Below are 25,375 nucleotides of genomic sequence, written 5' to 3'. Positions count from 1 at the left end.
AAAAAACACTGCCAAACACAGCCTTAAGTGACATGAAATGTCTAATATGCCCTAACATATTTTTTAATCCTCACCTAAAAGGACCAAACTACCCTTTCATCTCTTTCAACAGCTCGCATCTCATTTCTCTCTCACAAACTGCTCCATCGTTTTCCTCTTCTTCCACACCCTCAAACCCCCAATCTGTAAATCAAACCCAATTTTATCTCTCATTATGTATGTGTGTGAAAGAGAGGGAAGAAGGGCAATTTATTTGTGTATATATGTTTCTATATGTGCGTGTGTGTGTGCAAGAGAGGGAATAATTAATTTTAATTCTTTGTGTATATGTATATATGTGTGTGTGTGTGCAAGAAAGTGAAGAAGCAAAATTTGGAGGGTGGTTGTAGCCCTAGTTGTGGACGGTGGAGGTGATGAGTAACAGTGGTAAGAGGTAGAACAATTTGATGAGATGGTGGCTGTGGCAGTGGGTGCAGAGAGATGGTGGCGGTGGCGGCACCGTAGTTAATGAGAGATGGTGGTGGTACTGTGGTTGAGAGACGGTGCGAGTTGAAGGCAGTGGTGAGTGGGTGAAATCTAGGGCAGTGGTGAGTGGTGATGGGTGAAATTGAAGGGGTGTGTTTTTTCTTTGGTGTTATTCAATTAGGTGGCGAGCAGAGGTTAGGGAATTGGGTGTGGTGGCATCGATAAGGGTTGCGGCGGCTGGTGCATGCAATTAGTTGGATAGAATCAGTGGCAGTTGGCTCGGTTGACTTCGGAACGGCGGTGATGGGCACGGCCGTAACGGGCACTGACTCGTCAGAGTTGGACTCGGTGGTGGCAGAGCTTGGATGCTGTGAGCAAGGTTGAGCTCGGACAGTGGAGAGTTGTGTGGTGATGGCGGTGACGAACCGACGAGCTTGGAACAGAAGACTTGGTTGTGATGAGGTCGGGCTTGGGGGTGGAGACTCGGTGGTGAGCTTGCGGCGGCTCAAATGGATAGCTTGGACGGTGGTGAGAACGGGCTTGCGGTGGGCGGTTGGTTGGTTCGGCTCGGCGGCGAAAGTGAACAGCCCGGCAATGGCGATGGTAGTGAGCAGATGGTGGAGGAATGGATTGTGGCTATGGATGAGGGCGACGATGATGGGTTGACAGCCGGCATGTGGCGGCTTGATGGAAGGCGAGGAAGAAGGGCTCACAGGGAATGAATGGGAAGATGAAAAATTAAAAGAAGAATGGATTTTTTGGATGAGGATAATTTGGTCATTTTACGTGGTCAAAGGGTAAACATGTACTTTCATCATATTTATGGTGTCATTGTTCATGTTTGCAAACTTGGGGGTATTTTTGTCTAAAAAACGACTAAGTTGTATACGGCTATCAATATAGCAAACTTCATTACCCTTTAATATTAATTATTATTATTCGTTTATCCATACATCATTTACCCAAAAAACAAAAAAAAAAAATTCCTAATTACGTTTGACTTTTTTTCTTTCTTCTGAGTAATTTGACTTTTTTGACATTGTTCATGTGATTGTAACTGGGTAACCGGAGTTGTCTGACACGAGAAAGAGAGAGATGGCTAATTGGAGAAGTTTTGGCGGTCGGATGCTGTATTTCTACCGATCTATGCTAAAACCATGGCGCAATTGTTCCGACATGGCGAGCTTTCAATACTCGAGTACCCGTCCTGGTGGTGGTGGTGGTTTGTTCCTTGGAGGCGGATGCTTCAAAAGAGCTGCGCACTTTTCGCCGATCCGAGGTTGTTGTTCTTCTCCTCCTCCAACTCCTCCACCCGTAAGTCCACCATCACCATCTTCGTCACCATTGCTCTTGTTACCTCCCGGGGTTAGTGTTGTTGATCACAAGAATTCAGAAAAGGACTGGGACCGCGACTGGACGATCGCCGCCCAATGTGTGGGCTCTTGTCATGCTGGCTGGCCTTTAACCACTACTCTTTATTAATAACGGTGAAGTGGAGAACTATATGACTGTGATGTGTAACTGGATATCCAATTTTAATTCTGTCCATTCTGGAATTTGCACTTGATACTAGTACGTTTTTGAGTTATGCCCATACATAGAAAATTAGCATAATTATATATATCGAGAGAGAGAGAGAGTGTGACCGTCATGGAGGTGGGTGGCGGAGAGAGAAGGGATTCGGTTGTGGCCCTTGTGGGTGGAAATGGAGGTGGAGAGTGTCATGGTAGGAAGCGATGACAAACCAAATTTTAGATCTCCATTTTGCTCTACCTGCTGGACCATAGACTAGAGAATATATTTTAACTTGGTTTAGTTATATTTTTTGTTTGGTGACAGTGTAGAGCGTTTTCTGCTATATGCATATATAAACGGAGTCAATTATGTCATAAATGTATAAAGAGCAATGGACTGCTCTCGACCCAATCCAGCGATTGACAAGCAATACCCACCAAAGATAGCGGAGGGCCTCCGTGCCCTTTCTTTTTAGGTTAGAAAAGAACTCTTTCTATCTGTACCCTTGCCTTCCAACAAAACAAAGGGGGAATTTCAGGTGAGAATATTCTCGGTCAAATGACCTTTAAAAAAAATTAAATATTGAAATTTTAGTGAGATGAATTTTAGTGCTGAAGTTTTAGGTTCTATTTGTAGTTTAATGATATGTGAAGTCTTTCTCACTTAAAACTTAGCCTTTCTTAACTTATTTTTCAACTGATATCTAAAAATAGCTTTATCAAACAAACTTAATGGAAAAAACACTCAATTTATTTAGAAGTTATTAACACCACCTTAGAAAGTATTATAGCACATTGGATTTGAGATGCTTCATATTTTATGCAGTATTCATAGACAAAAGATTCATCCTTCACTTATGCATTGCTGTTGTCTTTTTCATGGTCTGATTGTTGACAATGAATGTCTATGTTGTTTTCGGGAATTGATTGGTGCTCTTCTTCCTTGTTCCTTCTTCTGTTTGTTTCCAATCACTTATAGAGTTGCCAAACATCTTCCAACAATCAACTTTGATCATTTGTTTGCGTATCTGTCCGTTAGCTATTTTTTTGAACTGTGATATTTGATCTATAAGTATAACAGAATGGATCAATTTCTACGATTTTTTACTTTGCTTCCCTTTATAGACCAGTATTTTTGCTCAAGTATTTGACTTTTGTTGAGAATAATTTAAGTATTTCATTGTTGGCTAGTTTATTAAATTTAAGAAGGGTTCTTGGTGGGAGAAGCAGTTTTGATAATTGGCTAACTTGAAGCCATTTCCATGAATGTTGGCACAAAAATTAGAGGTAATGCAGAACATTATTCAATTAATTTTTAGGTTCCTTTGATTTTATTGCCTTGTACAAGTGTTTCATGCCCCTGTATAGGTAATATGTCTCCGTAAGATGAGTTTAGATTACAACTTAAAAGAAGTTGATTTCTATGAATATTGAATCACACCCTCTGCACACAGAGGTTAACTAGTCCATTTATATGAAATATGAATATTTAATTCCAGATATGTGTTAGAGAAAGAAAGAGAGAGAGAGAGAGAGAGAGAGAGAGAGAGAGCTTTGTCATTCACCTGCTTTAGTTTATTACTGCACTAAAGCATTAGGGGCTTGAATTTTCTTATCTGGCTGTAGTTCTGGTCAGAAGCTAGCGCATATTGGGGATGTTGCTCGAAATGACAGTTGTATTGCCAGCTTGCTCTAAGATCTCTCTAATAGAATTTGCTTATTGTTGATAGTGACAATCAATTTAGAGAGGGGCATCTTTATTAACTTCCTAAATGTTCACTTTTCCATACTTATTTATCTTTTTTCCTGAATTTAAAAGTTTATGCAACTGATATTAATTTGCATCCAGGAGTCTATGCAATGATTACGGTGAGAAACAGGAAAACAAAACAAAGTGCATCGTTCACTACTTTGAGAAGATGTGCTTATTAACGCCAATGGGATTTTCTCATTTTGAGTGGAAAACTCTCCCTTTGGAGCATAGTCCTCTATGTTACCTATCCAAAGGATGATTTTTGGAGCAAGTCAACTGCTTTCCTTTGCCGTTTGAGGTAAATATTGAATGAATAGAATAGTTTCAGTGAAGTGAGTTCAAGGTCAGGTTTAGACAAGTTATTGTATGGATGTGATTTAGTTTAAACTTTTGATAGTTGTGTTTCCTTAGTTTCAGATAATTAATTTTCTCTTAGGTTTGCGGGTCTGGCTTGATAGAAAATCAATCTAGCAAAGCTCTTGAAGTGGATTTTGCAAACAAGTTTCTAGGGGAGGTGCTTTTTGTAGGGGCTGTGTACATGCTTCCTCCTTCAGAATAGAAACATTCAACATGTTCAGTAGAGTTATTCATTAAGGACTGGTTTCTTTTTATAATAGTTACTAGAAAAGAAGCTTCGTAGAAATTTAAGAGAATGTAATTGAAAAGCTTTAAGCACGTTGATTATACACAGGATTGCTTCATGGTCAAAAAGTTACTAGCCAGTGCTTCTCCTGTCCATGTGGGTACTGGGAGGAAAAAAATTGGCTGCAGAGTTATCTGAGGTATCATTTTCCCCGAAGTGGATGCTCTCGGACCTAAAAGCAAGTCAGAATTGTTTCAAGGATTATACTTCAAGTAGGCATTGATGCTTCCACACACTAAAATATTGTATATTACTGACATCTGTTTGCATGAACGGGTTCTTCTCATCTTTGTACTTCTGCAACCTGAGATCCATTTCATGATCAATCCTGAATTAATTACTGGCATGCTTTTCATTCCTTCCATGGCAGAAAATGAGGCTGTAGAAATACCCAGGGCGAAAAAAAAAAAAAGGCTGTAGAAATTGTTGGTACAGAAAGGTTTCAAATTATACAGGGTGAGTATGATCAATTGTATTTTTCATTTAAAAACCTTGGGTATTGATATCATTAACTGCTATATATATTTCATATACACTACGAATGTATCCTTTTATCATGCCCAGGATTTTAGTTGATGAAATGCATGGCCAATAGGTAATAGTACATTTGAAATTTGTGTTAGAAAATGTATTTTTCTTTATTGCTTGAATATTCTCAGATACGCTGCTGTATGCTGTATACTGGTAGTGACAGTGGATGTTGTCCATATGGGATCTTGTGGTCGAAGGGTTTGAGAAAAGGCTAGCAGGGTGGAAGAAGCACATCTCTCAAAGGGAGAGCTCCTCACTCTTATCAAGAGTACTCTCTCGAATCTCCCAACATATTACCTCCCTCTGTTTCAAATTCCTACTTCAGTTGTGAAGAGGATAGAGAGGCTTTATATGAATTTCTTGTGGGTGGTGATTTTAAATACAACATGGTGAATTAGGAGAAGATATATAGTCTCATTCAGAAGGGAGGTTTTGGAGTCAGGAAGTTCAACTTCTTAAATGAAGCTTTGATGTGGAAGTGGTTTTGGAGATATGGGATGAAGTTGACCGTTTGTGGCAGAAAATTATAATAGGAAAAGTTGTGGACGAAAGATGCCGGTGGTGGTCCAAGGAAGTGATTTCTTTGGTGGGTGTGGGCTCATGAAGAAAACTTGTAAGGATTGGATTGAGTTCTCCCAACATGTCCGAATCAAGGTGAGAAGTGGAAGATTCATCCACTTTTGGTTGGATGTGTGATGTGGGGATGAACATCTTGCATGTGTGTTTCCGAGATTGTTCTGGATAACGGCGAACAAGCAAATCATGGTAGCCAACTGTTATGGCCTTGCTAATGGAAGGGTGTCATGGGATGTGCAGTTTGGGAGTAATCTTCAAGATTGGGAAATCGGAGGACATCATAGCCTTCTTCAGTTTGTTTCATGAGCAAAATATGAATATGGTGGGTATTCATGAGTGGAATTGGGTGGGTTCATGGTAGGTTTGCAGTGAGGTCTAGTTATTAGATTTGTTAAGGTGACCTGAAGGCAACCTTTTTGTGGAAAGAGATTTGGAGGACCAGAGCCCCCCTCACAGCTTTCTTTGGATGGACAACGGCTCTGGGAGGATTTTGATGGATTTTGGCGCTTGACAATTTGAGTAGAAGGTGGTAACTTTTGCTGAGCTGGTGTTGCATGTGCAAGAGGAAGGAAACCGTGACTCACCTTCTTTTACATTATCCAGATGGCTAAGGATGTTTGGGCTATGGCTCTTTCCAAACAGGTGCATTGGCTGTTATCGGCTTCCACGACAAGCATGTTCGACTCTTGGAGAGGGTGTACAGTGGGAAGACAAGTTTGAGGTGCTTGGAGGCAGCCCCTTTTTGTATTTAGTGGGGTCTATGGTGCAAATGGAATAAGCGATCCTTTGATGGTGTGTAAGTGATGTGGGGTTTCATGGAGGAATTGTAAATCTATGGAGGACCTTTTGGATTTTGTGGACAGTTTGAGGATGTAGAGATGAATTCTTGTGTAGTTGTTCTTTGGTGTGCTCCCTTTTGTGTAATGATTTTTTACTTGTTTGGAGAGAACCCCCGGGGGGGGGGGGGGGGGGGGGGGGGTGGGGGCGGGGGGGTGGTGTTTGGGGGTTGGGGCCACCATGTTCCAGGTTTTAGGTTTTAGCCTCCAGGATATAAAATTAATTAAATAGCTACCTTTGTACAATTTTCACAGTAAAAATGTAGATGTTAATACACCTCAATTATGCCTTCTGAAAATGTGTGTTTAAATTTGTGAGCAATTTAAAACAGATGTGGCATTTGGAGCTAGATTACCTTGTGAGGTGTTTTCTTTCACCCATTCTGATTGTTACTTCTTACAACTGTTTCAGATGTTCAATTTGAACATCCCTGTTAATAGTTCACATTATGAACTAAAAAATATGTATCTATTCCTGTTTGAAATTTTTATCATAAATAAATTTTCTGCCAATAATTTAAAATTCGGTTCATGAAGCATATGGATTATGCCAATGGCAATTTACTCCTCTGTAATATACTTTTGGAAGCTCTTCGATAATAATTGTATTAGTCTAACTCGGTAACTCTATTACATTTTCAATTGCTTTGAAAGTTAACCAGGGTACCGCAGTCTACAGATTACTTTTGTTTTGATGGTTCCTCTCTCATTTATCTGAGTGGTACAGCCGTACAGGTATGCTTCTTCATTCTGATTTGCCGGTGACTATTTGGACAACAGAGATTTTGATCATATGGGAAGACGTAAAACAAGGATCACTGCAGTAGATGCATTATGCAGCCCAGGAAAGAGACAATATGAACTTCAGTGCCGCCTCTGGTATGTAAAACTTTGATTGGCACTACTTACATTTGTAAGTGTTCATTCGGTGTATGTAATAAACCTGGAATGGATTGGAGAATAAATAATGGCCCCCGTCGGAATAGAACATTTTTGGATGGTGTTGCTGCACTAGATTAATGTTTTAGTATTGCTACTACCAATAGGTCAGGAGCCTTTGATATAGAAGAAATTATGCTCCAAACTTGAGTTGATTGGATTCACATATCTACCTCAACTATATAAGCTTTTGTTGAGTAATTTACTTTTAGTTTCAACACAAGAATTTCTTTTTGACTTTTGGTATATAGATCATTTGTGTAATCCAATAAAATTATGGAGTCTGAGTTACTGTTGATCTGTAAACTAGTTGGACTCCAACTTGTTGGTTTCAGTATTTCTTGATCAATGTAAATATCAGCAGTATCATAGACTACTTCAAGATGATGGTTTTTGTAGAGCTCAGCTAGATCAAGATGTTTAAGGCCCCAATGGCGTGTCATATAATCATCTTTTGGTAGGAGTTCTACAGAAATTTCTATTTGATGCCTCCCCCCTCCTCTTCCCCTTCTCTCTCTCTCTCTCTCCATTTTTTTTTTATTTTTTATAAGAGTTCATAAAAGGTGCTCAAGAAATATACATATACAAGGTGAATCGGTATTCTTTTTATTGTATGTGAAAGAATCTATATCATATTTTGATGATTTTAGCATGACAAATGTTAGTGCTGATGTATTTCTTTTTCCCGTAGTTTCAAGAAATTTCATCAACTTTTTTTCTTTCTTTCCTGAATCGGTGTTTGTATTGGTTAAAAGATGGAGAATTGAAGTACATGGAATAGTGAGAGGCCGTACCCTCCCTTTACATCATCCTCTTGTGAAGCAAAAGAAGGAAATTTGGATGACTAGCTGATCACGAATTTTGAGAGAAAGGGTAGTCGGTGTCTGGACCATCATGAAGAAATTGGCATCATCACAGGAAATGGGGGTTGTGGCACTTTTTCGGGAGATCCCAAACTCAACACCACAATTCAGTGGCTCGTTGATTCTCAGGTGATTTTCTGCTGATCCATTCCTTTGTGGTTCCGTTTCGTGCCATGTTATACACAGTACACTGCTATTATAACCATGAAATTATGTATGGCAGCACGAAAAAATGTGTCGCTGATTTTTCTTATGTTATTTTATATGCCTTTCTCCTTCACAAACATTGAAAGAAATACGAACCTCTCTATCTGACCTGATCTGAATATTCTTTTGTTGTTTTTTTCCTTTTCTTTTTATTTTCCAGTAAATTCTAAATATTATAGTTTAGATAGACCTCAATGCCAAGACATGATTTTGGGGAATGGAGATTGTTCAGTAATGCTGCTGGTGATTCAGAGGATGTCATAAGCAGTTGCTAACCAATCATAATTAAGCTGCACTGAGTTCATAAAAGTGGTTATAGTATAAGCTACAACTTAGCTTTTCTAATGAGTAATGATGCTCCAAGGAATTCGATCGAGATCTAGTTACACATTTTATTTTGAAGTTGTTGGGATGGATGAAGTGATTGACCAGTTATATGACAAGTCTGTGAATACCCTCACCTACAAGCTCTGCCACCAGAATTGAAATAGGTCTACATTGAAAGGGGATTTGGTTAACGGTTTATTGTAGCATAATGGCTAAGAAAAAGTATGACTTTTAGGCTTTGTAAAGGTGTAACAAAGGGTTAGGATTCTGGATTAGATTGATGCAAGAATGGACACACCTCTGGGACTATGAACAGTAACTAGGGGCTTCTTTGTGTAGGATAGAATGGTTGGAAGGATGAAAGGTTACAAATTGTGCTGTAGGATATTAATGGCCAGCCGAATTGTTAAACAGATCTAGTTGTGGGGTTGTTGAAGACTCAAAAGTGCAAAAGAAATTTACCACTTCTCTTGGATTGAAAGAAATAGAAGTAAAAGAAAGGGAAGGAGGAGGGAAGGATGACAATCAGGGAAAGATATCTTTGACGCTGAGGGAGGTGAGGAGGAGCTTTAGATGCTTTAACCATAAGTAATTTGCTACTTCAGTGCTGTATGGCATTAAATGGTCCTTGGGCATCCATTTTCATTCATTTATACCATTTCTTATGAGTTACATTCCAGGCATTGAGGCCTTTCATCACTTATTACACTTTTTGTGTGGAGGCACTGCTGTCTTGGACCAGATATTTTTCTTCTGCCTGCTATATTAAGAAATCTCCATAGAATAATATGCGTCATTCCTGGAAATAAATGTTTGGAAGATAATTTACAACTTTTGTTGTTTATGTTTTAAATAACCTCATCAATTTTAATACTCCATAAGCTGTGTATTTATGTTCTGCTGGAGTATCAGCTGATTTTGGATATATAGCCAAAATTAAATGAAAAATGTGGCCTTCCCCCCTCAATGGAACATAATTTGAATTTTCTCATTTATTTTTTCGAGGTTACCTTCTCTAGAAATTGGAAACTTCAACTGTATACCTCTTTATTACATAACATTCCCCTCCCAATAAAAAGGAAAAAAAATTATACCAACTGTTGTTTGTCACTTACTCTTTCACATAACCTTCTTTTCCTTTTTGTGAATCTTTTTGGGTTTTAAATGTTTGCCACCGATACTGGGGAAAAAAATTTGCTGCCAATTTCACTTAAATTTTGATACACAGTTAGGAATATTGATGCTTGTCAATAGTAGGAAAGTAGAAATGCTTGAGCTTGATATTCTCAAGCAGGAACTCTTGAGACTGCCAATTTAAGTGGCTGGGCTGGCTCAATCATCAGGCGATTTAGGCAAAGGGTCCCACGTGGAAACTCGCTTATCCAATTTCATATTGATATTAGTTTAGGTTTTCTTTATTTTCTAATATTCTTCAATTCCTTGATATGAAGTATGGACAAATAAAAATTCCGAATTTTAAAAATAAATTTAATATAAACACTCTTATATTAAATTTAATTGACTAGACACTTTTTTTTTTTTTTTTTTTGGACTTCTTTCTCATCCATTTCCTTATTGTTGTATACTACTTCTCACTTGTTGATTCATTTTTGTTATTATTCTGATGTTCTTCACTAGCGGTTTTGTTTGATTGCTGTTGAAAAACTAGTATCTCATTCCTTAAATCATACGCTGCCTTGAAGTTTTGCATGTGAAAGTCTCAAAATTATAGAAGGCCAAACGAAAGAATTTCGATCTAAAACGAAAGAATTTAGATCTAAGAATGAATTTTTTTTTTTGGTAAGTTAAGAATGAAAAATAATTGACTGACGACAATGCCATAACTTCATCCCTTGCAACAACATTTTTGTTTGAAACCGAAAATTTTGAAACATTGATTAAACCGTAAAGAAGTTCAACATTCGTAGCTTGCAACAACTTTTCTATACTCAGGATCATTCCACTGAAAATTTGATCGGACCTTGGAAATTTTGCTCGACATATAGTTGGGACATTAAAAATTTTGCCTCGGGTCCCAAATTGTGTTAAGCTGACCATTCAGTTTTTGGGTTACTATCAGGTTTTGGTTAACTATCTAGCATGTGCTATTCAGTTCTTGCTATCAGTTTATGCATTTTTGGTTAATAATCGGATTGATCCCTGATTAGTATATCATTTGAATCATTCTACTGGTACATGACCTGTCTTGTGAATTTTCAAGTTCCTTGACACTGCCTATCTTCAGGACTTCAACATCATTGTGTTCGTACGTTAATGTTGTTTTATCATCAGTAGCACTAACCCTGTTGATGGCTATTGCTGGGCTGGTGAGTCGATGGATTCTGTCACATAAATGGACCGTTGGAGACCTTTGGAACATGTTGGTGGAGTACTCTTCCCAGAGATTGACAGGAGAAACTAATCTTGGCTTCTTTAATTGGCTCCTTCCATCGCCGCCTACCTCTGATGCCATGATACTGGACACGCCTTGAAGTTTTCTGTATTATTGAGTTGCTTGCCTTGCCTTGCTTTTTCTTTTTCAGCTTGTTGCATGTAGTCGGACCAATAATTTATTGGGACTGGTGGTTTAATGTTTTTAACCATGAAAACACAAACCAAATCTTCAAAAGGGTGGAGAATATATTCTTTTTCAGAGGTAGAAGTTTTTTGGAAAGGGAAGAGGAGGTAAGAAAGAGAGTTCTATTGTTAAAAAAAGATGTTTATGTAGATCAAATGTTATGTGGACAGAGGACAACGTAGAGTATAATTTATGGTGAGAGGTGCTTGTTTGCTTGGAACTTTTGGGAAAATAATAATAATAATGAAGGGGTGAGGATGAGACAAGTGAATTTTTTTGAAATGAAGAAAAAAAGATGTCAATTGTATTTTTTTGTTTTTTTAGGATGTTAGTTTGTTTAATTTGTAGCCTCGATATCAAAGATTGTAGCATAGTGTAGGGTGCGTTTGATATAGTTCCAAGCTAAATTAGAATTGTGAAAGACCTTATTTCATTCAGTTTAAAATCACGGCTTTCTTTTAATAATTATTTTCATTTTCATGGGAACAAATCAACAAATTGATAATTATTTTCCAAATGTAATTGTGTATACTTGTGTATAGTCTTATATATATATATATATATATATATATATATATATATATATATTTACGTTTCTAATATTATAACACACACATATAATTTACAATTTGATTACCAATTCTAATGTTTTTTTGTGCATTCTTAATCTAGTAGTATTTTTTTACCTTTCTATGTGGGAGGTGAGGGTTTGAGTCCCATGAGGATTAATGGATACATGAATTTTTTTCCTTTGGCAAGTGATGCATGAATTTCTTGTCAATGAAAAAAGGATAAAAAGAAATTTGTATTCTCAATTTGAGAGAAAGGTTGAGAGTTTAAATTTTCTCAAGGTCACTTTTAGAAAGAAAAAAGAAAAAAAAAAAGTAGTTGTTTGGACTAGAATGAGATGTCTGTAATTGGTGCAATTGTGGATTATGAAATGTTTACCGTGGCCGTGTGTATCTCCTCCACTATTTTAAAATAATTGGTGAGAATTCAAGTCTTTAAAAGACCGAAATGTGTGTGGGTGATGTGTTGAATTTCTTGCCAATAAAATAAAATAAATTATGATGTGTTTTAAGAAGTTTGACATGATTGTTGATAAAATAAATAAACATATAGTCTCCTCATTTTTACATGTAAATAATTAATTATTAGTATTATTATGATTATCATTGATTAACTATTATTGTATATATACACATTCAAAATACCCTCTCATCCGGAAAAGTTATTAGTTGAAAAAAGATCTAATGCAAAATATATTCTAGTGCTTTTAATGTTATAGGCTTACACGCAATTAATCCACAAATATACTTTCACACTTCACTTTCTTATTTTAATAAATACAATAACCAAGCAACCACGTTAATATTTAATATCAAATGTTTTTTTCCTTCTCTTCTCTTTCCTTTTTTTTTTTTTTTTTTTTTTCCAATTGAAAACTTTATCATATTGCTAAAATTTTAACTTCATCTTAGTGTTAGAAGGTATTGAATTAAATAAAAAATAAATTAAGTTGCTGAACTTGCTGGCATACTATTAAAGAAGAATAATAATAAAAAAAAGAAAATTGTCATTTATTTTCTAGTGATAATTTCTTTCTATATTGTGTCAATAATACCCTTCAATACAAAAGAAGAAGAGTGAAGAAAAGCAATGGTATCAAACTTTAAAATAATTGTGAAAAAATAGTATTTTTTCATGACTTGTCATATTAAGACAACTAATTTGGAATAAAAAATAATAAAAAAACTATCAATATGATATAGAGGAAGTAATATTTATATATTATTAAAATATTTTTAATCATTATTTTCTTCTTATTCCCTTTTTATTTAATGTTTTTTTTTTTTTTTAAGTATATACATTTATTTTTGTTTATCATTTGTTTTCCTCTCGAAATATCCCTCTTGTTGGTTTTCTTTTTTTAATCAGTGTTTGTTAGTAATTACTTTTTATCTTTTAATAAAAAATTACATTCCTTTTAAATCGAGTTGTGGAATTTAATATTTAATTAATAACAAATTGAATATCAATTTAATTACAAAAATTAGTCAAATTATCAGATATAAATTTTTATTTAATTCGAATCCGATGTGAACTAATTTATAAACCTTGATCCCAATTCGATGCATTTAAATTAGAGTGACCAATTTGTTTTCATTCCATCTTATTTTTCAATTTAAGCAGTTCTATTTTCAGACATCTTATTTGTCAATTCATTTTAAACCGGTGGGAGCCACACAACCGTTGTTTGTACAGACGCTCATTATGAGGTGTGTGCAGTCTGTGCAGTAGTGGGAGCTGGAGTCTGCGGGAATGAGCTGATTATAGGTTATAGGCTAGGTATCAGATAAGATTGATAGAGCTTGAGAGACACGCTATATACCATAGAGAGAGCAGAGTAGAGTGAAGGGAAGAAAATGGGTCTCATCTTGAAAATGGCGGTTTCCATTTCTAAGAGAGCTGCGACGGCGTTGAAGAAAGTGAGCAAGCCAGTCATATCATCTTCCAGGTGCATTTTTTTTTTTGGTTTTTATCTAGATGATAGTATTTCATCTTCTATCTTTTTATTTTTTTTGTTTTATGAAACTCCTCTAAACTGTGTTCTATGAGCCTCTGTTCTTCGTCCTTCTCTGCTCTCTAGATCCCCAGTCGCCATTTTATATTCTCTCGCATTTTTTTAAATCTCACACCATTCATTTATATATATATATATATACATATACATATACTCACACAGTCACACACACACACACAAACACACAAATATATTATGAAAAAGAAGAAATCGCGCCTATTTCTTGGGAAGGAAACTCCCTTGTTTGGGGTTACAAGCGCATATTAACTCCCTGGTTTGGGATTTACAAGAGCCTATTTCTTGGGAAGGAAATTCCCTTTGGTGTAGGACTCCAGGAAAAAAATCGAGGACAAGGATCCTCAAGTTAAAAGCCTCTACATTATCATAAGTTAAATCACTTGCACATTGACATATGTCATTTAAAATCTATGGCTAAAATTACACCACATCAGTCAATTGAATAGGACTTAAAATACTTTGTTGTTTTAGGGATCCATTAGATCTAATGTTTTTAATTGTTTTGATATTCTTAATGGTTATAATCTTCCGATTTTCCATGTTTTTTTTTTTTTTTGATTTATTTTTTCATTAAATCCAGTAGAGTACATAGAATGGCACTACATGAACTTGTTATATGATTCAACAGAATTCAATAGGGAGTTTTCACTAACAGCGTTTCTTCCTATAGCCCTAAAAGGATTCAATAGTTCAAGTTTTATTAAATGGGTTGATGTAGTGTAATATTAGCCATAGATTTACTTAAAATGTCATGTGTCAATGTGTAAGTGATTCAACTTATGATAATGTAACGGGCTTTTAACTTATCCTGGTCCAAAAATCAAATAGTTGAAAATTGAGATAATCAATCTCCATGTAAATTGGAAACCTGTAATCTGATTATTAATTTCTATAATTTATAGGGAAGAATAACCTGTAATCTGATTATTAATTTTTAATTCATAGCAGGAAGCATGAAACTCAAATGAGAACTTTAAATGCATGCAATTAGATAAGTTAAATACTGTGTTTCACATGAGTTAGTTGTAGATATGTATGTATATGTAAATACCTTGGTATGCACTTTATGAAGGAGTAAAGGATTAAATTAGAAGGCCTCTTGATCATTCTCTTCTTGTGGGCATTAGGAGGACATGAAGAATGAATCGTCTCCCAATCACTTGTATATCTGCAAATCCTACACAACCTTCCATGTTCTTGTAAAGACTCACCAGCCCCTGCCTATTCTCTGCACAAGCTTCCATACTGCATTTTCCATTGACTTCAATTCCTGATTTTCTTCCTTATCTTGCAATTTTGGAAGGAATGTTGCTTCTGACTTCTCATTAGAAGTTCCCCTCATAAATTCTTCTGTACTTCATGTATGCCAAATTGGTCTTTATAAATAATAGGGCACAAGCTTACGAATGGCAGAGGTTGTAGAAACCTGCTTTTGAATCCCATTGTGGATTCACATTTCATAGACTAAAGGATCACATATCAGGTAATGGGGCTGATACGATCTCATTGTGGATTCACATTTCATGTATGCCAAAGTAGGATGTCAAATTTTATTGCCTCTAATCAGTGTACGTGATCAATATGTCTTTCAATCTTAATTGTCAGGATTATTATTATTTTTCTCATTATGTTGTTTACTTGATCAGATTTGAGGCTAAGGAACTTGCTGGTACCACTTCTAAAATCTGCAAGTCACCTGAGAAGGTAAATTCATTTTTTGTTATTTATTTAGTCCATAGCATAACATTTATGTGGGTTCTGAATTTGTTTCCTTACAAACTTTCATTTCGTGTGATGTGGAGTTTGTATTATATAATGGCTTTAGGAATTTTTATGAACATATTAGCTTGATATGTATCTATCTTTGCCTTGTTGGAAATATGAAGATAGTCATGAAACACAGTACAATGTGAAGTATTATACTTGTCTTTTAGTATATGAATGTTGTATCTCTTCTTATATGTAAAGATCTTCCATACCTCTGAAGTTGGGTTTTAATAATTATCTATTTTTGGTGATAATGATCTAATGCCGGTTGGAGGGTTAAATGATTTTTCTTTGTAGATTTACTCCTATTGCTGCATATGGAGTTTTTGATTGCCTAGGGTACTCTAGAGTTGGATTTGGTCATGGAATGTTTGTTTAAAGTGTTCTTTTTGGGTATATAAACGCTGCACCTCCTTTGTGTATTCAGAAGGCTCCAGCCTCTGTTGTTAGATCTTTTGCAAATTATTTTTTGGTCAATTTAGATGACCATGAGATCACGTCTGTTGTGTTATTTTTGCTTCATGCTACTTGTGAAATTTTTGTTGCTTTATGGTAGTTTTGAGTTGGATTTTTAGCCATGATTTCCAGATTATTTTGAGGGTGCAGGATATATATAGATATATAAATCTTTTTCATCTTAACAACAACTTCTACTTATTACTACAAAGGCTTCAATTCGGAGCTTATAGAAAATGATTATAAAGGGAAAGCAAAAGGAAACGAAACTCTGTAGCATATCTCTGTAGCATATATTTTATACCTATCTCATTCAAATGAATTGTTAGACAATACAATATGCAAAAGGTCGCTGCCTCATCACCTATCTAGGTGTCAAGCCCACATGAAGGTCAAATGTAAGACCTTGTAAAATGACTAGAAATCCCATCCACTTCTTCTAATTTCCAATCATGCCATTTGCATAATAAAAACCAATAATACCCTCCAACATTCTCTAAATACTAACTATGCCATTTGCATAGCAAAAGGTCAACAATACCCTTGTAAAATGACTAGAAATCCCATCCACTTCTTCTAATTTCCAATCATGCCATTTGCATAATAAAAACCAATAATACCCTCCAACATTCTCTAAATACTAACTATGCCATTTGCATAGCAAAAGGTCAACAATACCCTTCATGAAATAAACAATTGGCATAAAAAAAAAAAATAATAAAAAGGGCAAATCATCACAAAAACTATAAGATATGATATTGTATAAATATTCTTCCAAAATGGTTGGCAATTGATTTGGCTGTAAAATGGGTTTGAGGATACTGATGAAAACCAAATCGAACTTCTTTTTTATTTCTTCTGATTTTTGTGTATGGTTATTGCAGATTTTGAGCAGCAGCATTGCTTTTATTTGCAAAATTCTCTGAATTTGATTTGAAATTAGTTACTATAGTGCCTCTGAACCCTTCTACTTGATTAGATCGACTTCTTTAAATATAAATTAAATTTCTTTGAGGTTAGTTTAATAATTTTACCAGCTTAAAGATTATATGGGCCTTCTTGGAAAATAGAGCAAAAAGAAAGAAAAAGTGAAAATAGGGGAATTGTAGATTAAAGGTCATGGATTTTCAACTCGCAACTGATTTTATTAAATATGGGTTTAGGAATTTTTAAATAAGGCTACTTATTGAGTCAGTGGTCTGAGCAGATATAGTGCCTTACAAAGCCACTATGAAGTAGAATTAAATATGGGTTTAGGAATTTTTAAATAAGGGTACTTATTGAGTCAGTCCTGATTATATATTAATATGCTTATAGTGTGCTAACTAGAAGCAAATCAAAACAGAAGCAAAAAGAAAAAGGGATCAACAGGTCTGAAATGGTTGACGTTGTTGAGCAGGTTATAAAACTTGGTAGTAATATATGATCTATGGCTAACTGGATCAAGCAATTAATATTAGTATTGAGCAGGTTAAAGATTGAGCTTGTGTATATGATAAATAAGCAGTTTTGACTTCTTATTGGTGCTGTTGGGACACCTTCTTGCACTTGCTGCTAGCCTCCTTTCAGCTAGCTTACTTGCTACAAAGTGCATGTGTTGTTGAGCAGGTTATATAACTAGGTAGTAATATATGATCTATGGGTAACTGGATCAAGCAATAAATATTAGTATTGAGCAGGTTAAAGGTTGAGCTTGTGTATATGATAAATAAGCAGTTTTGACTCCTTATTTGTGCTGTTGGGACACCTGCTTGTGCTTGCTGCTAGTCTCCTTTCAGCTAGTTTACTTGCTACAAATTGCGTGTGTTGTATGCTTGGATTATTGTAGTGGGTAGCTTGTGTCATGCCTTACTTGAGTACCCAAGGCGTTGTTCTTGACTCTTTTTTAGGGCTAGCCATGGTTGCATAATTGGCTACCTATATAGGTCATATTTTGTTAAGTCTTCACATGATATGGAGATGACTTCCGTTGAGGAGAGGGGAAACCTGCTTAGATAGGGCGATCGCCTGGTTTTGATTTTTTCTTGCAATTCTCGCTTGTTTAGTAGGTGAATGGGGTGAATTTGGTTCTTTGCATTCAATGATAGAATTTCCTTGTAACAACCTCGTCTTCAAAGGCAGTTTTGACTTCTTATTTGTGCTGTTGGGACACCTGCTTGCACTTGCTGTTAGCCTCGTTTCAGCTAGCTTAATTGCTACAAAGTGCGTGTGTTGTTTGCTTGGATTATCGTAGTGGGTAGCTTGTGTCATGCCTTAACTACTTGAGTACCAAAGGCGTTGTTCTTGACTCTTTTTTAGGGCTAGCCATCTTTGCATAATTGGCTACCTATATAGGTCATATTTTGTTAAGTCTTCACATAATATGGAGATGACTTCCGTTGAGGAGAGGGGAAACCTGCTTCGATAGGGCGATCGCCTGGTTTTGATCTAAGAAGCACGGACACGGATACGGGACACGGATACGACACGACACGGACACGGCGACACGGCAAATCCAAAAAAATTAGGACACGGACACGGCGAATAGTATATATATATGATGTAGTACTTTTTTTGGTTTAGAATTTTTAATTCTCAATCCGGCTTCTTCAATTGCTTTTTGCATTTCTGCAATATTCTGAGATGTGACTTTTGGGCATATACGAATACCCATACCAGTGTTCTGCAACAAGTGGGCTTTAACTCTTGTATAAGACCCCCTGAATTCGTTATTTCAAAAGTGGCATTTGAATAAAATATTTCCTCCTCCACCACCAATTTTTTCTAATTGTGACATAGTTCCAAAGTGGTTTGTTCTCATCTTGTTTGAATTGAGGAGTACTACTAGCAACTGATGTAGACAATGACATCGACATGTCTAATTTCCTAGACATAAAAAGAAAAGAAAAAAAAAATCCATACTTACAGCAGTCAGCAAAGAAGGAACAGTCATCATAGAATGAATAAATTCCTATTTGATCACAGATTCACAATTCATATGCAACAGCTGAAATTAAATCAAAGATGAAATCTTATTCATTTACAGGTCAATAAGTCACAGACTCACACCGGCTGAAATTAAAGCAAGAATAAAGACAACAGAGAAGAAGAAGAAGAAAGAATTTAGGAAAGAAATTAAGGTCTGTGAAAAAGGAAAAACACCAGAGAAGAAGAAAGAAAGACGGGTTTGTAAAAAAAAAAGAAAGAAAGAAGAAGAAGAAATTTGGGGTCTGTGAAAAATGAAAAAATAAAATAAAATAAAGAAGAAGAAAGAAACTGGGGTTAGTGAAAAAGGGGGGGGGGGGGGGGGGGAGAGAGAGAGAGAGAGAGAGAAAAGAAAAAGAAAGAATCTGGGGTTTTAAAAAAGGAAAACGAAAAAAACAAGATGAAGAAGAAAGAGAGAATCTGGGTTTGTAAAAAAGGAAAACGAAAAAAAAAAAAGATGAAGAAGAAAGAAAGAAACTAGGGTTTGTGAAGAAAAAGAAAGAAAAGAGGAAGGAGGAGGAAGAAAAGAGGAGGAAGAGGAGAGAGAGAGAGAGAGAGACTGACCTGTAGGAGGAAGAAAAGAGGAGGAAGAGGAGAGAGAGAGAGAGACTGACCTGGAGGCTGGAGGGAGTCGCTTTGATCGGCAGCAGGAAGTTGCAGAGCTTCGTCACTTTGAGAGATCAACCCGTCCTTTGAATCGCATCTTGTAATAGTGTAATGAGTAGCCTTAAATATCTATTTCTTTTGTTTAAAATTGCATAGTAACCTTGAAAGTTTAAAATTATTATGTTTTGACCACATAAGTAAGTAAAACTTATTAAATAACTTCATATATTTATACTTTAACCCAACTTTCTTTCAAAAATTATCTTTTAAACCCCCAAAAATAAGACACGCGTGTCGGACACACACCCCTGGCGTGTCGGACGCATGTCCGCGGAGTGTCCGTGCCGTGTCCGAAAATAAATAAAAAATAAAAAATTCCAGACATGTATTTTGGCGTGTCCGACACGTGTCGGGGCGTGTCTGACGCGTGTCAGTGTCCGACATGTGTCGGACACGGATTCTTTGCCTATTTTGGAGTGTTCGTGCTTCCTAGGTTTTGATTCTTTTCGTGCAATTCTTGCTTGTTTAGTAGGTGAATGGGGTGAATTTGGTTCTTTGTATTCAATGATAGAGTTTCCTTGTAACAACCTCATCTTCAAAGGCAGCATCACTCAACCGCCTTGCACTAATCTTATCAATAAATATAAGGGAAAGATTTTTTTGAAGAAGCTTACTTCTTGTAGCCATGGGGCGTTATCCGTCCCCCTACTCTTTCTTCCATGAATAAGGATAATTTTGTCTATAACAGAGATGTTGGGATTGTTCTCCACCGTCAAATACGAATGACCGTTTTGAGTTGAAAGGGTTTCAGGTGGACTACGAAGATGGGATGCTAATGGGTTATAACTGGTAGTTATTAAAGGTTCAATCTCTAAAGGATTATTGGTAAGGCCCAAAAGTGATCAGCAGGTCTGAAATGGTTGACGTTGTTGAACAGGTTATAAAACTTGGTAGTAATATAAGATCCATGGCTAACAGCTGGATCGAGCAATAAATATTAGTATTTCAGTTAATGCATCTTTGGTATCTATGCTCAAAAATTAATGGTGATGCAAGCTATATGGATCATAGCAAAGGTGAAATTAAGGCATAGTAAGAGAAGAATCAGTGTGTTCAATGTTTTGTATTTCATAAACCATAAAGGAGACAGCTGCCTACCAAAAACATTCTCACTCCAAGGTACATGCGTTTTGGTGAAGGAAAAGCTGAAAAGTTAGCAACAGATGACCAACACCATATATAGTCACGGCAAAGAAATTGATAACTAAGCTTAGTGGGCAAGGGTTTAGACCAGAGACTAGAGCCACAGGTCCTATCGAAAATACAACACCAAGGCTTGGATAGTCAAAACATGGGTGAGGATACTAATGAAAAACCAATTGAACTTCTTTTTTTATTTCCTCAGATTTTTGTGTATACTAGCTATTGCAGATTTTGAGCAGCATTGTTGCTTTTATTTGCAAAATTCTCTTTAATTTGATTTGAAATTAGTTAATATAGTGGCTCTGGACCCCTGTAATTGATTAGATTGACTTGTCTAAATACAAGCGGAATTCCTTTGAGTTTAGCTTAGTAATTTTACGTATTTTGCAAGTCGAGATTCAAAGGGTAACCATGTTCAATTGGTAATCACTATGCAGCTGCTAGTATGCGGTCTCGAGTCTCTTTCTGCTTATTATCTGCAACTGCTTGGTATCGGTTTATCCATTGTCTAGTTTAGTTGTCACTCTATCCATGCATTTCACTTTCTATCTCTCCATCTGTGTATATTCTGATGTTTTACTTGTAATTTTTTTTTTCTTCATTAAGATTCATCATTTTACTCCCACACACACACATGTCTCTATATATATATATATGTTTACCTTATGTTATATATCTTGTGTATTCTTATTTGCAGACCGGCATAGCACAGTATAAAAAAGCATACCTGACCTCCATTTCACTTTCTATCTCTCCATCTGTGTATATATTCTGATGTTTTACTTGTAATTTTTTTTTTCTTCATTAAGATTCATCATTATACTCCCACACACACATGTCTATATATATATATATATATGTTTACCTTATGTTATATATCTTGTGTATTCTTATTTGCAGACCGGCATAGCACAGTATAAAAAAGCATACCTGCTTGCCGATCCTCGACTCACAACGACCATAATGGACCATGTTCGACAAGCTTCTAATGAAGGTTCACAGCACCATTTACTTTATATTTATGTGTGTATATGAATGTTTATAGATACAAGTGTGTATAAATATATGGACAGAGATACTTTTATCTGTTGCTTCAGACCCTTTTAAAGTTCTTTAATTTGGGTTTTTGCCTTCAAATTTCAGCTACCCAAACCTTGATGAGGGGTATCTCCAAATTCGTTCTGATGGCAGATGATACTGAACCACTTGATGTCTTTCTCCATCTTCCCTTAGATGCAGAAGTTCAGGTAACACTGAGAAAGTTAAATATATGCATTTGTATCCATGTCTCTGTTCATTTTATCTTGCAAGAAAACATACTTCTTCTGCCATCTTTGTCTGTAATCTTTATTGCAGTTAATTTTATGAAATTATTTTAAACATTTTGTTGTTGTGATGGGGCCATTATTTATATGATGTGTCTTAGGTGCCTACAAAAGGCTATATCAGTTTCAAACCCACTAGTCCAAGGAACAGCAGGACATTGATGGGTGGTATCTCAGTTTCACCAGTGAATCCATTTTTCATAAATGGTGTCTTTAAAAGACTATTTTCTGGAAAAGTATTACTAGTATCTTTTAAAAAACATAATTTTAAAATTTTGCATGTGGTTTTTTTTTTTTTTTTTTGTATGTATGAATTTGTGTATAGGCAAGTATGCATGTATTGTGGACCCATGCATATGTATATAATTGTTTGTTTAAAAAAATAAATATTGCTTCTAAAAACTGTGGCCATTTAGTTGGCTGACCAAATTGAACTCCTTTTTTTATTTCTTCTAATTTTTGTGCATTATTAGTTATGACAGATTTTGAGCAGCAGTACTGTTTTTATTTAAAAAAATCACTGTAATTTGATTTGAAAGTCATTATAGTGGGTCTGGACCCCTGTACTCGTTTAGAATGACTTTTCTAAAAATAAATGGAATTGTTTTGAGGTTAGTTTAGTAATTTTACTACGTATTTTTGCAAGTCAAGATATATTCAAAGGATAACCAAGTCATTTTACATTGTATTATATAATGGCTTTAGGAATTTTTATGAACATATTAGCTTGATGTGTATTCTTTGCCTTGTTGTAAATATGAAGATAGTCATGAAGCACAGTACAATGCGAAGTATTATAATTGTCTTTTAGTATATGAATGTTGCATCTCTTCTTTTATATGTAAAGATCTTCCATACCTCTGTACTTCTTCTTCTGCCCCCACTGTCTATAATAATTTTTTTTTTTCTTATGCTACGAGTGCAGTTGGCTGAGCAGATGGAAGCTGGATGCAATGGAGAAGCTGCAGAGGTAGTGCCTTGCAATCCAACTAGTCCAGAGAACACCAGGACATTTATGAGGGTTGGCTTAGGTTCAATCGTATATAATCCTAGAGTGAACCAACTTATTGTACTTGGTGTCAGAAACTTCTCCACAAAGAAGAAAAATTCTGGGAAGGTATTAATAACTGATTCAAACAATCCACATTGGTAAAAAAAAATTCCATTTGTTTGTATGAACAGTTTCTTATGACATTGATTATTGTGGTCTGTATGATCCTTATGACATTGATTGCAATTGTGTCTGCTAGCCTTTCCCACCCGAACCAATCTTCATATTAGGTGCTGGGGTAATCCTATGGGGGGTAGAAGGGGCCTGAGGAAGAAATTGGATAGCAAAGATGATGTAGAGAAACATCACTTGGCGGAGGCGTTAAAGGAGGCGCAAGACATTGCTAAGGGTAAAGAACCAGTTCCCCGAAACCTACGTCATTATACGGAGGTGTTTTGCGAGTCGTGTGGTAATGGGTTCCCGACAGAAGATGATATGAATGATCATTTACCCACCTGTCCCCATACGTAAGTCAAAGTTAATTTGAAAAATTGTTAGTCTTCATTATCATCATCATCACCATCATTAATTTTTATTTTTATTTTTTATTTTGCAGAATTTGGAAAAAATGCAAGGAAGCTTGGGGAGGTTGAAGATGTCCTTACTTTATGAACAACTTTGGCTTTTTGTTTGGTTGAAATGAGGAAACTTGGAATTTCTTGGTTGATTTGATGGTTGAAGTGTGGTAACGACAACCACGTTTAAGATGATCTCCAACTTTATTGTGAAATCTAGTTCATGGTATCAATACTTACTGGCTGTTATAAAATTTTGATCCTAATTTTTTTTTTGGTTTTACTTTGATTTATTGCCCACGATTGCCTTGTGTGCCCCGAGGACAGCAAGTATGCATCCTACAGCAGTTAAAAGATAAAGATGAGTATCTAGAATGTTTTTGTAGGGTTGTTGATAATCGCTATTGCTATTAGTTTTTCTCCCCAGGGCTTGGTTTTGAGGTTAATTAGACTGTTCTTTTACTTATGGTATATAGTTTCAGCCGTTGGCATAACTGTACAGCGGTATGCTCCTTTTTAATCTGTATATAAATTAATCGAACACGCGGTTAACTTGTCCAACAAATAAATAAATAAATTCAAAAGACAATTGCTCAGGGTAAGGTAGGTTCACCTCTTAGATAGCTTGGTGGTTAATTTGTGCTCAAATTGGACAAATGTCATTTTATATGATAGAGTGGGTCGTTATAAATGGTATCAGAGTTTAACCGGCTAATAGGAACGTTGGGTTTTTACGCAAGTGTGGCCAACAGAGACGCTGGGTTCCTATGGGGGGTTGTGGCGATCTTATGGGCTGGTGTGCCGTGAGCAGATACAAGAGGAACTGGCATACTAGAGTTACAACAATCTTGTATCGCCTGGGATACAAGAGGAACTGGCATACTAGAGTTACAACAATCTTGTATCGCCTGGGTGTGAAAAAGAAAAATGCTATATATGTAGGATTTTTACACTCCAATTGGTATGAGGTCTTTTGGAGGTAAAATCCAATAACAAAACTGTGCGAACTTGGGTTCAAAGTGAACAATATCATACTATGCGGTGGAGTGAGTTGTTACAAATTATATGAGTTTGAACTCAAAACGAACAATATGATATTACGTGTTACGTGGGCATTCTAAAACATCCGTGCCAAACACAGTTACTTCATTTTTCATGTTGCCAGTGTGGGTTAGAAAGTTGTAGTACTTAAAAGTACTTGAGTCATTGTTGCCTCCAAGACTTCACCAAATCAATGAGGACATGATCTAATGCCTTAAATGGGCATAATTTATGAGATTCGAAGGGTATTTTTGATAATTTGATTTGATAGGGTATTTTTGAATTTGGAATGATATGTCCAAACCTAGGGCTTACCTAGGTTGTATTCGTATCTCAATCATAGATAACACTGTGAGAATCACGTCAACCGTAGTTCGGTTAAAACAAACCATTAGAAACAGAGTTTGAGAATGGTATGACCGAACCTAGAGGGTCTTACATATCCCAGCAATTAATAATACGAAACATCTCAGGCAAACTAGTTGGAATTGTTTAAAGATGTGAAAAAGGATGTCGTTAAGAGGGAGCTTAAGATTTCTTAAAAGTATGTTTTGAAAAGATAACTGACAAGTTCTCGTGAACGTGCTTTCAAAAAAGAGAACTTACTAGTTCT

At 35.9% G+C, this 25,375-nt stretch overlaps 1 protein-coding gene and 1 pseudogene across 1 annotated transcript; both read left to right on the top strand.

Annotated features, from left to right (window-relative positions):
- Positions 1-974: 974 nt before the first annotated feature.
- Positions 975-11,644, top strand: LOC132276064 (poly(ADP-ribose) glycohydrolase 1-like; annotated as a pseudogene).
- An 8,899-nt stretch (positions 11,645-20,543) lies between these two features.
- On the top strand, positions 20,544-23,308 carry LOC132276054 (uncharacterized). The gene is made up of 4 exons (XM_059777308.1): positions 20,544-20,564; positions 21,731-21,824; positions 21,974-22,077; positions 23,081-23,308. The coding sequence occupies exons 1-4, from the start codon at positions 20,544-20,546 to the stop codon at positions 23,306-23,308; spliced, it is 447 nt and encodes a 148-aa protein (XP_059633291.1).
- Positions 23,309-25,375: the final 2,067 nt, after the last annotated feature.

The sequence above is a fragment of the Cornus florida genome, unplaced genomic scaffold, assembly GCF_030987335.1.
Source record: "Cornus florida cultivar Cherokee Brave unplaced genomic scaffold, ASM3098733v1 CherokeeBrave_3.0.0_Hap2_Chr01, whole genome shotgun sequence".
Lineage (NCBI taxonomy): Eukaryota > Viridiplantae > Streptophyta > Magnoliopsida > Cornales > Cornaceae > Cornus > Cornus florida.
Note: the sequence above shows the minus strand (reverse complement) of the source record. Positions and strands in the feature narration are given on the sequence as shown.